This window comes from Takifugu rubripes, chromosome 19, assembly GCF_901000725.2.
Source record: "Takifugu rubripes chromosome 19, fTakRub1.2, whole genome shotgun sequence".
Lineage (NCBI taxonomy): Eukaryota > Metazoa > Chordata > Actinopteri > Tetraodontiformes > Tetraodontidae > Takifugu > Takifugu rubripes.
In genome coordinates, this window is record NC_042303.1 from 6,963,822 (window position 1) to 6,982,801 (window position 18,980).

At 42.8% G+C, this 18,980-nt stretch overlaps 1 protein-coding gene across 2 annotated transcripts; it reads right to left on the bottom strand.

Moving 5' to 3' along the window:
• Positions 1 to 1,367: 1,367 nt before the first annotated feature.
• Positions 1,368 to 18,715, bottom strand: gdf11 (growth differentiation factor 11). 2 transcript variants are annotated; one of them, XM_011613695.2, is made up of 3 exons: positions 16,572 to 18,715; positions 6,953 to 7,326; positions 1,368 to 4,454 (listed from the first exon to the last, which is right to left on the bottom strand). In XM_011613695.2, exons 1-3 carry the CDS (start codon positions 16,984 to 16,986, stop codon positions 4,077 to 4,079), a joined length of 1,167 nt encoding a protein of 388 aa, XP_011611997.1. In that variant the 5' UTR covers positions 16,987 to 18,715; the 3' UTR covers positions 1,368 to 4,076. The 2 variants fall into 2 exon arrangements, with proteins under 2 accessions (XP_011611997.1, XP_029682178.1); XM_029826318.1 differs by having other exon boundaries at positions 1,368 to 4,457.
• Positions 18,716 to 18,980: the final 265 nt, after the last annotated feature.

Consider the following 18,980-nt stretch of genomic DNA (forward strand, 5'->3'; position numbering starts at 1 on the left):
AGAACAGGGCCATGGCCCTTAAACATCATGATGGAATGGGCCATGAAGGAATTGAGAGGGTTGATAGCTAGAGACTGATCTACTGGCCCTACATGAAGAAAGAAATTGAAGGATATGGAACCAGGAAGCGTCCACGAACACTATCTGAACAAAAAAGTCACCGCCAAAAAGTCATCAATCTAATATTTTCAACAGTTACCTTTAGCTTTGATTATGATACGCACTCGCCGTGGCGTTGTTTCGATAGGTTTATTAAATGTCAAATTTATCTTGGAATATGCCCATGTCAAGAAAAAGAACCATTGATAAAATAACCCAACCTCATTCTTTGGGCATATAAAGTTGCTGAACCTGGAGCAGCGCAACAACAGCAACCCAGATCAGAGCACTTAATTTGCACTCATCAATCTGCAACAGGGTAAATTTGGGCTCATCAGACCACCTGACCTTCTTCTATTGTTCCAGAATCCAACTTTTATGCTCCCCAGCAAATTGCAGCCTTTTTTTGATTAGCCTCGCTGATTTGTGTTTTTCTTAAGGCTACTTCTTAACCTAATTTTAGTAGTTTCTGCAGTCTCCTTAGATGTTACCTCTGCTTGATGCATGCCCATGATTTGACCCCTCTCAAACAGATTTGACTATTTTTTTCCTGGAGGGGAGAATTCAGCTCAGTTTATCTAACAATTCTTCTTAATGTTGGCACGGATCATCATGCATGTAGCATAAACATAATAAAAAGACATTAAACTTACACTTTATGACTTGTCTCTTGCCATGGTAGCTCCTTTTTGTAGTAGTTACTGTTTCCAGCACCCTAACTGGCAACTTCTATTCTTGGGAGGAGGGAGGGGATACCACAATCTGCAGTGTTTTGAATGTATGGGAGAACTAATAAATAAGGGCACTTTGAAATGGCAGTTAAAAAATTTTGGTAAATGAACACAAAGCACACATGCAAGTTTTCGTCAGGTTCCATTTGAGGTTGTCATGACCCGTTTTCATCAACGGAGAAAGGAAAGTTTTAAGGATGATCCCATTTACCTCCTTTTTTTAACCTGTGTTATTGTCTTTCTTTTCTCAGCACCTCTGGTTTCTTATTCCCTCCTTTCATCTGTGTTTATCTAAGTGTGTTTAGACCTTGGATCCACTTTGTGACCTGACCTTCTGCATGCCCGCTGGCCTGATTGCTAATGACCTTCAGCTCGAATAAACCCTGGACTTTCACAACAGCTCAAGTCTACTTTTTGTACATCACTGAAATCACGAGATTTAAATAGATGCATATATTTAAATTTAATGGAAGTTAAAATGTTTCCCGAGGAAATTATATGATTTCTAATCTGTAAAGAGACATTAAATAAACAACATTTTTTATAAGCTAAATAAATGATTTATTGTACAAAAGAAAAATGACAGTAAATAACAAAAGAAAGCAAAAATAACAATCGAACAGTAATTCATATGCACATCCATTAAACTACAAACTTGGGGTGATTTTGTTGGAACTACACAAAGGTTGGAGGAATGAAGGGGTAGCAGGAGGGGAGTGTGAAAACAAATATTAGAAGCGGTGAACCTGTCCAAAACATCATTAATGTCAACATTTGGGTTGATATTTACATAGATATTTCTTCCTCTCATATATTTATATGAAAACACTCTCACGCATACAGTCACAAAATTCAAGATGCAATTCCTCACCGAGCCGTAGATGTGGGCGCAACTAACCGTTTCTTCTGAGCGCACATTATTAGAGCTGCTACCATCAGTCACTCTGAACCTGAGAGCAAGGGGACCCTGTGGTTTTCATGGACATTTTATCACGTAGGGCGGGTGGGGGTTTCGAGATAAATGTTGCCACAGACTAATTGATGACAAATTTCAAAAAATAAAAAATAAAAAGCAAGGGATTTTAGGAGACTAACGTGAGGTAGACATACTTTAAAATACATTGTAATTAATATTAATAAATAGAAAACTGACCAGTTGAATTACTTCCAACCACTTCCCCCGGGCAAGCTTTTTTCCCTCCCTTTGAAATGTTCTAGCATAATTCCTGCGGTCACAAAGGTTACAGCACATAACATGTGGTCCTCTACTTTGGCTAACGATCCCTGGATACTCCTCCCATACTTACATGGGTGCTTTCACTTAAAATACACACATAGGTACAGTAAAAACATGTCTACGCAAGACAGTCAACACATCGCTTACATCAAAATGGATGCAGTCTCTCTAACGTGGTTCAACGGATCGAAGATGGTGGGCGGGCCTTTTTCCAGTTAAAGCATTCTATAGTCATTGATCCAGACACTTTTATGCACTGATCAGCCAAAGTGGGCAAGGAGGCCTTTCAGGCTGCTGGTAGAGTACGCCCAGTTTCCAAATGTGGATGGGAGTGTGTGAGTGTATGGACAGGCCCCCGCTTCAGACAGAAGTCAGGAATGATGGTGTCAAACAAAAGTGATAACCTCTCTAGTTTATGGTTGATCACCAGAAGCTTTAAGATTTTTTTTTCCTATACTGTACAAGCTCTCTTGTGCTCTGTAACGCACAAACAACACTTTACCTCCTCACGCCGTGGACGTCTCATAGTGCAAAATTTATTGTTGGTAAGGTAGAGTGCCCCACAACAGGTCTTTTTTGTACCCCTTTTCTTTAATATATACATATATATCCTTTATATATAATGTCAGAAGGCTCTTCCTTTATCCAACAGCATAGTGCTTTCGTTTACAAAAAAAAAAGGAAAAAATGATATCTTTGCTTTGACATCCAGGAGTCAAAGACAGACTTCATCAGACTAATACTACTCAAGCACTAACAATAGTTTCTCCATGGCGATGATGATGTGGTGGGGGGTAGATGCGGGCATTTTAAAGTGTGTTACTAAACTCGTCAGCGCTTGAGTTATATTCTTAGCATTTATATGTTCCGTTGTTGATATTATTGCATCTGTAGCAATATTTATTAGAGTTATTGGTTTATGTGTGTTTTTAGCACAGCTGTGAGTAAGTGCGAATTTCTACTCCCGTTTCTAGATTTTTTTTTTCCTTTTATTTCAGGATTCTGGTTATTTTCATGCTCGAGCCTCTTAAGTTACTGTCTGTCTACATGTTTATACATTTAATACAGATCTGGAATGCATTAAGTTGTATTTTTCTAGTTTTTCAGTTAGCAGGGTGTATTCTGCTCCTCCGTCCTTGTCCTGACAGTGCTGAATGACTAAATCTACAGTACATCACGGTTCTCCTCAAGACCTTCATCTGGATTTTAGCGGGACAGCAGAACACTATAGGCTGACCGGCACGAAATCTGCCACAGCTGAGTCAAAATGAGTAACCTCTTGGCTCCCTTTTTCTTTCTTCACTTTTACAAGACTGCAAATAAAAAAGATCAAAGTAGCTTTGAAAGGTTTTGCAGATACTCAAGAATGTCACACCGAGGTGTTATACATTAATAGAGGGTTCAGGTTTGGTTTTGGAGCTCCTCGGCACATCTTCAGAGCACAATTCTGAGACAATTGCAAACAATTTTGGGGAAATTCCCCCGAAACATGTCTTTTCTTGTTGTTGATGGATTGCAAAACACTTGTGTTCATGGCCCCCATGCAAACATTTTGTAGTTTAAAGCTACTGTATTTGAATGTATTCATGATTGGTTCCAAATTGAGGCCTGAAATGGCTTACAATATTGTTATGTGTCCCATATTCGCAATCCACCAATTTCACAAAAGCCATTAAAAAAAGGAAAAAAAAAAGTTTAAACACCCCCCACCCCACCCCCCATTCCACATGGACAGCCTCTCAGCATTATTCATAAAGTACTCTAGTCATATCATTCAGTCCTTATAGATTCAGGTTTCATTTGAAATGCTTTTTTTTTCTTTTGCTCTTTACAGTAAGAATCAAATGAATTACTGGAAAAAAAAAACCATAGAAATGATTTTGTGGCTGAGCAAGAGAAAAATCTGGTGCCTAGGAGTGGGTTCTGGTACCAAAGGAGAGCTCCATAGGGGGGTTTGGGGTGGTTTGATGCGATGATGGCTGTACATAAGTGTGAGTCTCCCCTGCAGCCTAAGAGCAGCCACATCGATCTACAACCATCCCCGGGATTTTGCCATGAATGATCTGTTGCTTGTCATTGAAGTACAGCATGTTAATGGGGGACATCTTTGTCGGGGTACAGCAGGGCCCCGCAGAGCCTCTGGGGTTGGCGTGCTGCACCAGGTGTGTGTGCGGGTATTTCTGCATGAACATGTACTCGCACTGGCCTGAACAGTAGTTGGCTTTGTAGCGTTTGGGCGCAATGATCCAGTCCCAGCCGAAGGCCTCGAAATCCACGGTCAGGGGGTAGCGGCAGCAGCGGGACTCGGTGGAGTGCTCGTCGCAGTCCAGACCGAGGTTCCTCCGTGAACGTTTGGTTGTCTCTAGAACCTTCACCTCCAGGAACGGCTGCTGGAATCAGGGGGGGCAGGAAAAAGAGAAAGAGGTGGTTATAAGAGAACGACAGAAGCAACTAGGCAAGCAACCAAGGTAGAAACTAAACTGAATAACAAATTTGCATGTAGCCATTTTTGATTTGGACTTTTGGCATATTTATAATTTAATCCAATCCTGGATTATTTCATGACTTATTTTCATGATTTATTTGTTATTGCAGCCTACCACCAGGGGGCAATTGGTTTGTTTCCTGCAGATACAGGTAAGCACATAATTTTTAGGCAAAAGAGGAAGCAGACATTACCTATTAAATCAAACCTTCAGATTACTGTAATACCCAAGACTAACTGAAGTGTTGTGGTCTAATTTTGCAAGACTAAAACAACAAATGTAGGATTAAGGCTGTCAACAGCGTGTGCAGGTGAATAAATGTATGTACCGGTATGTAAATAAAACCATTGGAAGGGTTGAGCCTCTTGACTCTATAGCTCGGTACTCTTATGCTGCTACTTCCGAATGGTTTACGTTATAATCAACCAATGGTTGTCAGTGAAAACAAAAAGAAATCCTGATAGAACTTGTTAAAATAATACTACAATCGATCATTTCAGCACCAATGTGCAGCTCATGGGACAGAACCTAGGCTCCCTCTTTATGCGTGGCTTAATCCTTGACCCTATAGGTCATCTGCAGGCTACCATCACCTTGACCTCTGGGCAAAGCAAGCACATCAAATATTTTACCCCATCATGTTTGTTTTACAAAGCCTTTCTCTCTCCACAGTGATTCCAGCTGGGCCCAGGAACAGGGTTCCCTTTTTTTGTTTGGTTTTGGTTTATTTTTGTGACGCGTTTAAAAGAGGAAATACGCCAAAAGGCTGTTTTGGTGAGGCAGAGAGCAGCACGGGTGAAGCAGAGTTTGACGCTCTCTTCGCTGGTGTTTTGTTTTATTTTGCCACACCGGGCCTGTGTTCTGATCTTTTCTCTTTTTTTGACTTAGAATAATACTGCGCACTGCTGCGTGCTCAGAGGGCAGCGATTTATTGGCCAAGACACCAGAGCTGACCTCCGACTTGTGTTGTGAAAATCTGACCCAAATGACCACTTGGTAAATATTTGGTGTTGCTTCACCGGCCCCACAGAATTCAACGTAGATGTTATACCTAACCATCAGCCGCAGTTACTCTGGGATTATCATCCAGATTCATAACCATCAAAATGTCATCTGCCTAAATTCAACTGTATGAACATTATATTAATTCCTATTTCTGAGAGGACCAGCAGTGGACGTTGCAGTGAGAATTTTGGTTTTGGCAAAGGCTAAACCGAACATTCATGTTTTCTCTGCTCTGTGCTAAATTTAGTGTTGATAAACGCTGTGAATTCACTGATGTGTTGATGAAGGTCAGGAATACATGAAACGCCATCTGGAAAAACTATTCTATATCATTTTGATGTAGCTGCATGTTTAAATATGGATAAAGCCCCTGCAGCAGATATTCCAGCATATAAATGGTGCATGTGCGCTGCACAAGGCTGCATTCATATCTGGAATGCCTAAATCTGACTGATGGTTGTTTTCAGGCCTGCAGCCTTCAAGCGTCAAGATTTACAGCCGATGTCTTTAATCTAACAGGGTGATTATATGTTTGTGTTTGGGGTGAACTCCTGACATGAGCGAGGGGGGGGGGGGGGGGGGGCTGATCTTTCTACAGAGTGCCATGCAGTGTCAATGCAGCTCTAAGTAAATATTTATGTTTTACACACGAGTAGCTGCGAGCTGCTTTTGACAAAGTTCACGTCAGCGCTTACTGTTTATACTATTTAATTTATGTTGGTGTTCCGATGTGGTTTTTGCCACTTAGGAGTTAAAGTGTAAATCGTCTCTCTGTGGTGGTTTTTCTGTAGGGTTCCACAGACGGTTTGCTTCACATTCGGCAAACCTCCCGTGAAACGTAACTGGCGGTTGCTAAATTTGAAGTGGAAAACTTTTGTGTTCCAGCAGTTCCAGGTGTGATTGTTGTTGACACAGCTGTCAGAGGCACTACACATCACCTTCCTTTCTGCTCAGGGTAGGAACCACCAACAACAGGGGACAAAAGAGTCTGTCTACATGCCGATTTAGTTTATGAGCGAGACATGGACGCCACAGAATAAGGTTTGTGAACTTGAGGGCATTGTAAACAATACCAGCGTTGTAATATTCAGTTCACTGTCTCATTAACCCTCGGAGAAATGATCTTATTTCAAGGAAGACTGTAAATTGTTGCTTTGGCAAAATCAAGCTATGTGATAATATTATAGTTAAGCTTTTATGCAATGTTCCTCAAAGGTATTTCAACTTCAACAAATGTGACAGAAACATTGAATTTGCAGGACTTGAAAAGGTACTTGTTTGTAAAATAAAATAATAAAAGTGCCTGTTTGCATTCTCAATGCGTTGGAACTAAACCTGCAAGTCTCTGTCAGGGACTACACCCCTGCTGCTGTGACAGGTCTGAGGGTCCTTACCAGTCCCTCCTCCCCAGGTCGCAGCGAGGTAACTGCCAGGTCATTGCCGCTCTCGTCAAAGGCGTTGATGTCGATGCCCCAGTTGGTGTGGGGGTGCTTGAACCAGTTCTGCAAGACGTGCTTAAAGTCAATGCTTTGCCAGTGGCCAACCCTGGAGTTGAGCTCGATCTTGAGGGAGCGGATGCGGATGTGCCTGCTGCCCTGCTCCGTGACTGGCTTCAGCCGCAAGATCTGCAGGTAGACGGTGGAGGTCTGCTGCAGAGGGCGCAGGTACACCCACAGCTGGGCCTTCAGAACCTTGGTGAACATCAGTTTGGGGCTGAACTTGAAGAAGCAGCAGCTGGGCTTGCCATTCACCTGCACCAGAGGCTCCGCTGTGGACAGGAAGACAATTTTACTTAGAGATATTTGTTGTTTTTGAAGTAATCATAGAAAGCAAGAGTAATCAAAGCAGGTTTCATTAAGAATATAGCAAAACAAGTCACTTCCAGCTATATGAAAATTACTTTTGGGTAAATTGTAATACTGTTAGTGAGATTAAAAACGGAATAAATAAAAACCTTAATTGTATTGATGTTTGAACAGATACAGCCTCATCAATGTTTGGCCTTTTAACAATCCGATTACAGTGATCAGATTGGGAGAAAACTGGGAGAAAACATCTCTTCAAGTGAGTGAAAGCTTTTTCAAAGATATTTCTTTATGCTGGGGGTGGGGGGGGGGGGGGGGGGACTATACTTCTGATCTCATAAATTCTCCTTTAGTGCAGAGCTGATTTGGTAATATTAAAGCAATGACTTTTCCCTTTTTTGAGAACCAAGGAGAGTATTTTAGAATGTACCACTGTGACCTGTATCTGACGATTCAGTCATTGCTTTGTTATTTAATCTATCACCACTCATATTTGGACCTTACAGAACAATTCCTGCGTGACTTCCTGAGTTTAGTTTGGTGTTGTCTTCAGGAAAAGTGCAAAATACGACATTCAAAAGGATGCAGTTGATTCACTGGCATTAGGAAACCATTTGGAAGATGGACCCAGCAAAAGAGACGACCGCATAAATATGAACCAGCTGTGTTTCAAAAAGAAAAAAAAAGATTGAAAAGCACCCAACTCTTAACGGCATGAAGCCCGTCCGGTGTTGTACGAGCACATTTGTTGGCTTCATCTAGTCAGGTCGCGTTTGTGATTACATTAAGGTTGGACAAACAGATACATTTGCATATTAAAACAAGGATCAGTAAAGGTGGCCAGTGGCCAGATGGTAACCTTAGATTCCCCTGGGTCAGTCATAATAAAACGCTGTGTCCCCACATCACAACCAGCACAATTAAAACATCTCTCTTTTTTTTTTATAGAGGCCGAACTTATTTTCAGCATGTGGATTAAAGGTTATGTCAAGGAACATAAGGCACCTCCTAAAATAGGCAGATTTATTCCTGTCATGATCCCTTCAGCTCTGGTCTTTCTGTGATTTGCACCACATGTCAAATCTGCACACGCTTCATTTACATAGACCCCAATCTGATATAATGACATCCATCCTTTGCATTCACACGTTTCCATGTAAAGGCTTCATTTATTTACGGAAATTTATTCCGCATCTATCTGGCATAATAATGTGCCAACTGGCTACAATAGAATATCCAATCTGCCAATTCTCTGGGAATGTTAAGCAAACAGACATGCTCTTCTCTAGCGCGAATTTAGCAGAGGTGTACTGTTGCAGCTCCATTAAAAAAAAAAAAATAAAATAAAAAATAAACAGCTTAAAAAACTGTATGGAGCTGCCAATCATTGCTAAATCTGAGGTTGCTCAGGCGACCTGAAAATGCTTCCTGGGTCAAAAGGTTATTTGGCACCTCAGTCTAGTTAAGAAATGGGATCAGGGGTCAAAACTGTCAGCGTCTTTACATCTCAGGGGTGCTGGGGAGGGGCTGCCCTAATAGCCAGATTGAGTTTGAAGGTCAAGGTCAACCCTTTGGCGATGGTAATATGTCTTTCTTCACAACATGCCTTTTTTTTAAGTCACTGAATCTTTGAAAATCTGTGAGACACAACAGCCTCCCATCAGCCATGGCTCATTTTTGTTTTGATTAGGGTGGAGATTGGACAGCCAATACTGAGAGGACACTGTTGTTGTGTTTAACAGTAAAAGTGGACTGTAATCGAATTACCAGCATGCATTAGGGGGGTTATGATGTACAGATGGACTCTCCGTTGGATGAGTACAGAGCGAAAGTTGAATAAGGGCCAAGTGAGAGACAGACGTGGGCCTTCAGCCTGTGTTTCCATGGACAGTCATTAGTGAGTGTAAATTATACAGTGTCTCACGCTGGACAAACAATATGTCAATGTTCCTTTTTGGTGGGTTTCTGGGGTCACAGCAATTACCGTGGGTGGTGTTGTGTTTGCTCATCAGCACAAAGTGGCACTGAATGATGCTGCGGTTTGCTTAGGGTTTACTTTTGATTACTCATTTTCCATGTTTGGAATTCTCGAGGAAGGGCCGAGACGCAATCGTTTTTCCTAAATCTCTGTGTTTCAGCCGCAAAAAGGAAAAAACACGCCGCAGTGACCGTGCAGGCGTAATGGCGGGGCGAGTTACCCCAGTTACATCCAGTTAAAACCCTGGTTATTAAACACACATGGACAACATATGAGCCACATCACGAGAAACAATGGCTGCATTGATAGGCGCAATCAATTTGCGCCTTTATAGATCCTATAAGTGCAGGAGCGGAGAGCGTCAAACCCTGCTCGCTTAATTACACCTAACGTCTTGACATGGCTTTCCCCAAATGGGCAACGCTGGCTTGTAAAGATCAGACAGGTAGGGGGACTTTTAATCCGGAGCTAACTTTGGTTCTGCTGGTGTAACTCATTATTGATGGGTGACCTTTATTACAGCCACAGCCGGCGTTCTCTTTTTAACGGCTAACTCTCCCGTTAAAAAAGGTCATTGCTTTAACAGTCTTACAGTGAGTTGATGCATTCAGCACCACCTGCTGGGCCTTCACGCGGCCATGCAGAAGAGGGAAATACAGATTAGTCCGTTAATTTCGCTCAGCGTGTCCCGCGTTAAAGTTTTGTAAGTGGGTATTGGACAGAGGCTGGATTATATCAAAGAGGCTTTTGCTTTTCATCCTTATGTTTGAAGCCCACATCATTATTACAGCAGCTTATTTCCCTGCGGTATAATTGCAACATATGCAGTGCATGAGTTTTACTGCCAGCACGTAGCAAGCCTGCAGGTGGGCCCATCAAACATCTGGTGGACTCCTGGGGTACCTGTGTCCCACAGTTAGCCCACAGCTTCCTATAGGGAGACATATAGAATATAAGGGTTTATTCACCATGCCATCTGTCCATTTTAATAACAGCAGCCTGTTTCAAAGTTAAATGCTTTTAATAATACCTGTAATCTTACTGAGGAGGGTGGGAGCACGAGGCTGTTTAACTGTAGAAAACAGATGGAGATTAAAGGTGTAGTTATACAACGAATGGTTAGCACATGTGAGTCTGCTCATAGGTCGGTACAGTGAAATGGCACAATGACCTGTTAAAATCGGCCATAGAAAGAAACTATAAAGCTGTTCCTGTTTAGATATATATTTTATAGCTGCATTGAAGAATAAAGGTTAAGCATGATGAATCATTCAAAACAGGAGCAAATTTAAGTTCTTTCTCAAAAATGAGCGTCGTAAACATCTGATGCTACAATGGCGTAAAACGGTGGTCACTTATTGTTAATGTACAAATGGATAATGCATAATGGTGTAAACGCAGATAGGGGTTTCATTTGCATATATATCTATATTTTCTTTTTGTAATGGGAAATGCAAATGTGCCATTTTGTGGTGAGTGTGTGTTTGGGAGCCTTCATGTTGAATAAATGTGACTTTGGGGTATCCCCACGCACCTCGGCATATTAATCATCATGACACGTTCACGACCCTTCTAATAAGACAGGGGCCACAGTGCACCCCCTCAAACATCCCATCCCACCCCAGCCGCACTCCCTCTTTGTCTCTTGGGCAGTCCCAAGGGATTGGAGAGGGTGTTGGGGGAGGCCAGGCTCGAGCTGGGGATGGAGAGGGGGGAGCGTGTGTGTGAAGTTGGACCCCCTCATTCAGAAGCCCTCCCTGGGGACCACGGCAGGCACAAGACTCCTATTAGGACTGAGCACAGTAGCCCCCCATGAGCAACAAAAGGCAACCCCTAATGCTGCCTGTTCTAGCCCACTGAACACACACGCACACACGGAAATGGAACTGAACATAAACACACAGCACACACAGCTCCAAACTGCAACCTGCTCATTGTGGGGATGTTTTTTCTTTCTTTCTTTTTTAAACTGTTGACCACGTAAGCAAGAGGGTCGTACACACGAGAGTTCCCCCAGAACACGGGATGAAAGGAGCGAATGTGCAGCCGACTGCAATAAGGTGGACAGCTGGACAGCAGGAACCATGTTGGGGTGTGTGTATACATGTGTACACGCGCGCGCGTGTGTGTGAGTGTGTGTGTGTGTGTGTGTGTGTGTGTGTGTGTGTGTGTGTGTGTGTGTGTGTGTGCGCATTAGATTCAGAATACAATGCTCTGTTTCTGAAAAGTTTGTGAATGAAGAAAAAGCCGAGGCTTTTTTCCCCTGTATTCATTTACCGGTAATCCAACTCGAGTATCACCCACCCATTGAATCCTACCTAGCAGATGAAAGAGAATGTTGCTTATTTATGCCAAATGGTCAACGCCGGGATGAGCTGTGCTGTAGCGATCAGCGTTACCCTTTCTGAATTTGATCCTAAACGCTCTTGCCTTCTTTTTTTAACTTCCCTTGATCATCTCCTTGGAGGTGCGAATCAGAGTGCTTTGGTTTGTTTACTTCTAATTTGAAGATGAAATCAGTGAAATAGCAAATGTATTTCAGAGTATTATTATGTTTAAAAAAAAAGAAAAGAAAAAAGTCTTTTCATTCATCAAAACATCTATTATTTCTCCATGTGGGGACTTTCAATTCCAGTCCTCAGCTTCCCAACTGATGCAATGCCACCAAACTCTGTGAGGAGTCTCACCCAAGTTCCCCCTTTTGACTCGGGTGTAGTTGCTGTACATCAAGCGTGGCTGCTGCTCCACTGGAGAGCGCTCTGCAGTAGCTTCCACAATGAACATCCTGGCAGGCAGAACTGCAACCACAGGTGATAAATACACTGCGAACTGCTTTCCTCCTGGCAGAAAAGAGCCTAATTAAATTTTCATGCGGATAATTGTGAGGTAATCTGCGGTTAATTGTGCTTCTCTCTCTCTCTCTCTCTCTCTCAACACGGCTCTCTTGTAGGATGGTGCTTTACGCCCATGCAGCAGTTTCACTGCTTAAATGCCTCTTGCGTTTAATGAACTCTGCTATAAATTGAGCAGCTCCTCACACATGACCACACAGAGCCCAAACACATCCACCTACAATAATCCCCTCAATGATCTCCATTTTATCTTCCTGCCCCATCCTCCTCCTCCTCCTCCTCCTCCTCCTCCTCCTCCTCACTTATGTTCCTACACACAGCTTAATTACTGGTGCGAAGTAATTATTTCCTTTATTAGTGGAACGAAACATCTGTTCCAGGTCTTTTTAATTGTACCTATAAAATCCTTCCATGATTTCTGTCCCTTTAGGATAGGCCTGGGCTGCTTAGGTTGCTCCCTGCGGGCTCACTCTTCTCTTCCCTCCGCCCCTTCTTCACACCCGAAGCATGTGCTGAGATGCTAACTCTGTTACATGCAAGAAGACACCTCCAAGCAGGGATCGCTTTCATACAAAGAGGCAATTTTATTCTCATGCAGCCGTACCTTTTTCGCTTAAAACAATCCAGACTTGCCACTCTTCTTGCAGCATGGAATATTTGGTAGCGCATACATTAAATTCCAAAGCAAGCTATTCCCAAATGCAAAGAGACAAGACCGGCTGCAGGGATGGTACACGGGAGCGTGGGAATAGGGGAAGGAGGCTGGAAGGAGTGAGATTCCCGAGGCCCTGGGGAAATTTTGTCCCAGTATTAATAGACTTCAGACCCTTTGAAATTTTATTACCCATAAAGTTGACAGTGCGTTGAGCAATTTCTGCAGTCCCGCAGACCTTCTTTCTTAAGTTTTTACTTCTTTATAAACAAAGCAGCCGTGGCCCCAGCATCCAAACAATTCCAACCGCAAAGTTTATTTTCTGGACTCAACTGATGCTAGCAAGTACACAGAGGGAACAGGTGTCATCGTCAAACTGAGACCTCCGTGAAATAAATAAATCTATAAAAACCTCACATAGTCATCAACTTCCAGCAAACACTAGTCAGTAAGTTGCAGTCCGACTGCTGCTGCTCTGTCCTTTTAGCGCTCTCCCTCTTAATTTTTATGGTTCCTGCACCTTCAGGAAATGACCCTTTTATAGGGTCAACACTATAAAAGACTTGTTTTTTTGTGGGAGTGGTTAGTAGATGAGTGTGTGAGCGGGTGTGTGTGTGTGTGTGTGTGTGTGTGTGGTGGGGGATAAGTGTTCAAGTTACTACCGGTTCGTCTTCTCCGCCGAAGAAAGAGACCCGATGAGGTTAATAGTCTCCTCTTCCAATATATCACATAGCTGTGAACTCTGTGACCCTTTTTGTCAATAGGAGAACTTTTCTCTGGAGTGTGTGTGTGACTGTGTGAGTGTGTGTATGTGTGCGTAGGTGTGTGAGCATCCTCAAAAGTGTCTACGCAAGCGCGCACATGCAGGAATATCTATAGGTTTGTGTGCATCTGCGTAGTTGTTCGGATTTTATGTGCCCGGGAGTTGTGTAAGCGTGTACTTGAACTGAATATGCCTCGTCTTAACGAGATTACGTAATAATACCAGTATAGCACTTTTTGGCCTACACACAATCATGACAGCAGGAAACACGAGGAGAAAAACGGTTCAACCAGCAATAGTAGCTGAGTTGCTGCTAGTGTTTGAATTTGATCATCGTGTCAGGTTTCTCTCTGTTCTCTGCTGGTAAACACCATTTTCATGGCCACGCTTACAGGGCAGGTGCCAAAATGCCCTTTATTAGATGCACAGTACAACAGGTGATGTAGGTGATTGGTTTGAGGTTTACCACAGCCAGAACAGCACAAAAAAGGGAGGCGTAGGCTGGTGACAAGCCGTGCCCTAAATGTCTTAAAAATAGGTGACAAATAGGGAAAATAGTGAGGTCAAATCCTCACCGGCCCGCGGCTAAAACAAACTGAATTCCAAACTGCACTTTGCACGAAAGCTAATGCACCACCACGACGCATAAATCAATCAGTGCACATGCAGTTTAGCTGATATGCTAATGCAAACAGATTGGGTAACAGTCAAGTGTTTCTGGCTCATTCTGGAAAATGACCCTGATAACCTGCTAAACTGTGTCATGTTCTATGCATGAACAGCCTGCAGAGCGCAGATCTGCACACCCTACTGTACAGAGGGAGATGTTTCAGTGCCGCATTATGATATAAATAGCTGTACTTTGCCATGAAATTTCATAGTAATTAGAAGCCAGGAAGCATGGACCCTCTCAACCCCCACTGCGGCACCCACGTACCTTGAGCGAATACTAAGAAGCAACCCTGGCACGGGTCCAGTTCAGTATGTACTGTGTGAACCCACATGGCCCATCAAAGGCAGCGTGCACAACCATGAATGGATGATTGGGATCGAGGTGAGCAGGGAATAGTGTTTGAAGTCCTCCTTCTATCAGAGAGACAGAAAAAGGCACTTTTAATCCTGTGGGATCACTAAGGTGCCAAAGGCAAAAAGAGATGCACTCATTCTCCTTCTTCTCTCACCTCTTCCATAAGGACTGAAAGAAAAGGAGGGGGGAAATGAGGAGAGAGGAGTCTAATGGGGAGGAAAATGGGGGTGGATGAAGAAAGAACTACAACTGATGTAAAAAAGTGGATAACACGACAGACTCATCACCGGGGCCGTTCCTCAGCTCCCAGAGCCACTGGGAGCATGCGGCTATGCAGCATTGCGAATGTTGACATCGTGCTGTTTTGTGCATGTGAGAGTGTGACAATGCAAATGAGGCGGAAGCAAATCTTCATGACTACCTTCTGAGGACCGTGCGTGTGTGTGTTTAATCACCGACAGTATTTACAGATGGCGATGACTAATCTACGCAGAGAACCACAAGCAAGTCACTATAGAAACCTTTGTGTGCGCATGCGCGTGAGTGAGTGTGTGTGTGTGTGTGTGTGTGTGTGTGTGTGTGTGTGTGTGTGTGTGTGTGTGTGTGAGTGAGTGAGTGATAAAGTAAAACCCGAGAAAGCTGCTGCGTGCTACAATCAGTGAAAGGCATTACAATGCTGTTGACTGTCACATAAAGTTAAATGGTTTACAATTACATATGAAATTCTTTATGACTCGTCCTTATGCCACTAGTGAGATAGATAGATAGATAGATAGATAGATAGATAGATAGATAGATAGATAGATAGATAGATAGATAGATAGATAGATAGATAGATAGATAGATAGATAGATAGATAGATAGATAGATAGATAGATGGGTGTAACACTAAGCACAAAAGCAGTCAAAAGGAAACATTATTTGCAGTGTTCTGCCCGCCTTGTGCAGAATATATTACATGTGTAAATGTTGTTGAACCCCTCGATTCGCCAGGAAAAGGTCACACACTCCCCTCGACCCTGAGTGATTCTCTGTCTTTGTGTACTCGTGGTGAAGGGGAGAAAAAAAAAAAAAAAAAAACGAGCTGCACCCATAAACTTCGCATTTAAAAGGCAAGTGTGGCCAAGGAGGGGGGGTGCTCGGCATGAGGGGAACAATAGCAGCTTTTTGGACACACTTTTTCTCACTGCGATGAACAGCAGTGAAACCGGTAGAGGCTCCTATAAAAGACCGATAGAGCACAGCTGCCAGGGTTCAGCAGTAATTTTATAAAATGTCTCCAAGGGGCCTGCCTGCACTTTATCTGGATTTATGGGAAAGTATGAGATGGAGAGAAAATTGTTAGGGGGCCATCATTAAGGGGTGCTTGTAACACAAGTATTTGGGCCTTTTTATTGAAAAATAAACACGGCCTAAAGGATTGTGATGCGACTCCCGATCAAGTGGAGCAGTTTCAGGGAATAGCAGACTTAACATTATGAGGCCGTCTTGCATTCGTAATCTAAAGCAAACACACAAATAAAAGAAGAAAATGTAAATATCAACGGCAGGTGGACAGAGGAGTCCAGCCGCTTGATATCATGTCACCCCCCTCCTCATCATCACCATCATGAAAACAAGTTCAAGGGACCATATTGGATCTGTCCCTTTCAGGGTTCAGGAGCCATTATGCTGATTATTATTGATCTGGCTCATGTGATTTCTTGTCTATATGACATCTGTGGCCAACAGTTGACAGACACTGGGGTAAACATGTCAGCCCCCTGTAGCTACCAAGAGTAGACCCCCTGCATCTTAACAGAATAAGTTGAGACAGTGATTTTAATGAGCCCCACTCATCGCACCGATCAAGCATGACGCCGGAGCCATTTCCCCCCGCAATGAGGCGCACGGCGCATCTGGAGAGAGTTTGGTTAGGTTGTAAACTATAACTCACGCTCCGAGGCCATGGTGATCACAGACTCCGTGGTGGCGTGGTACTCATCCTCCTCCATAAACTCATCTTGGGACCACGCGTCTCCTTGGAAGTCGTGATGATCCAGGAGCTGCTGCAGAGGAGGCGCTTTGGGCAGCAGTTGATTGACCACTTCCCGGCTGATATTGGGCGCCTGCTTCAGGCGCAGCTTGCTCAGGATCTGGGACTTGATAGTCTCCAGTCTTAGCACTTTGCTCTGCTCCCTCCAAACACAGGCGGAGCACTCGTGGGAACCAGCATCCTCGTCCAGCAGGGACAACCCGGAATCCGTGGGCGTCTCGCTGGCAGAGGGCAGCAGCACATTGGGCTCATCGCTCCCCGACTGACCCAGGGAAATGAGCACCGTCAAGCACAGTAAGAAGTTGTAACTCGGCATAATGATGCGTAAACACCAGAGAATGCAACTTTTTTGTTTCTTTTTCCCCTTCTTGTCTTTTCCTGTTAAGCTCGTTATATTCCTCGGATGTGCGTCGCTCCTTGCTTTATCCCACGAACGGCAGGAATCAGCGCGTCTAATCCAACACGGTCACCTCCCGAAGTTGCGTTAGTGGCTCAATTTTCAGGGAAAAACAAACAAAAAAAAGGTCCAGTGATTCACGTACGGATTCTGTTGTTTGAAAGTTGAGTTACTTGTCTGCTGGATGCATTGTTCGCCCACTTGTAGTAATAATGACAGATCGGGGTGTCTTCTGTGCAATTTAGTCCATGGAGGTGTGCGGATGTTCAGAAGTGTTACTGAAAAATGTGCAAGAGCGGTCAAAAAGGGGGCTCTTTATATATCTCAGCTGCCCGGTGTCGTAATCCATCTCCATTGGCTAGGATTGCAACAAAAGGCTTTTAGGTCTGTCACCAAGTCAAGAGAGACAGCGCAAAGGGAGGGTGCGCGCACTGTCATAAGGGTAGAAGCGTTTTTACAGTGCACGATTCTCATTAATAATGACGATTACGTAAACTGACTTAGACGTTTGTTACAAATGCCTTTGTAATGTGGTCATTGAAAACGGCTTCATGGCGTTTCCCCTGGTCCCTTCACGAGATAATCTCCACAAATGGACATAATAAACAAGAAATTGACAAGGCTCACGTGTACGCCAGAAAGCTTAAAGTTACATAAGCTTCAACGTAAAATAAAGAAATAAATATTTTTTTATGGGTTTTTTTTTTTTTTTTTTAGAAATCAGGGGCAAATTGAGCAACAAAGTCATTTGGGGAAAAGGTTAATTATGTCTCATATTCAGTCTTAATCCTCGACAGGATTAGAGTTGCATGGCGAATTGTGGATTTATAGGTAATAAAGCTCTTTAATTGTGGTTTGTTTATTTGTTTTACCACGCATAACTCATTACATTTGTAGAATGCTACATATTTACGCACGCATATTAGGTCAGTAACTATGCGTGTACTTTTGTGTCACATCTGAAAGTAAAAAAAAACAAAAAAAAACACAAATGCAACTACTTACAGATATATGAGCTTAGAAAAGTTGAGATATTTCTTAGAGAGACTTCGACTCGAAGAAACAATGAGTTACCTGCAGTCGGTCACCGGCTCTATAGCGTCATCTCCTGGACCGAAACACATTTGCGGCTGCAAAGGAGCCCCGCTTGCTGCGTAATTGCGCACAGGGCGCGCAGTGGAGTCCGCGCTCTATGGTTTTAATGAGGAAAAGATTAAAATGAAACGTTTTGGGGGTTGATTAAAATCACTTTGTGGCTTGAAATTAAAGTTAATTTTTATGGGAACGTGAAACTTGTAAATTTCCCATTGATAATAGACATATATTTGTGGAGATTATCCTGCGAGGGATTACTCAAACACCATCTGCTGTATTCTTTGATCTGTAAAATGTGAATTTTTTTTTTTTTTTAAATCGACAATGGAGTCAATCAACAGGGTTTTTAACTTGATGGATTCAACTACATACAGTATATTACTTTTTTGCAGAAAAGAATGGTAAACATGTAAGTCTTAACCACTGAACTGACTCTTGACCTTTAATGATGAGCTTTATGAACCCTTTAGTTTATTTTTAGTTTTATGTAATGTGTTTCCACGTTGATATATTAAGCCCAATAAAAAATTACAATGCGGACTAATGTAAAACACTATTTTACATCTTACATGTTACAAACAGCTGAAAGGATATTATAATATATATGTAATGTGTTTAAACTCGGCTTGTGTTTGTACAACTAACCTCAAGTTCCATCTCTATCTGTAGCACCCATTTTATACGTGTTTATAGAAAGAATAATGGAAAGTCAATTTAGTTTCCATCTTAATGAACATTGAATTTAAGAGGTCAATCACACCTGTTGTACGAAGTCATTACTGTCATAGCTGTTGATTATAATAATTCTGGGAGTGTTG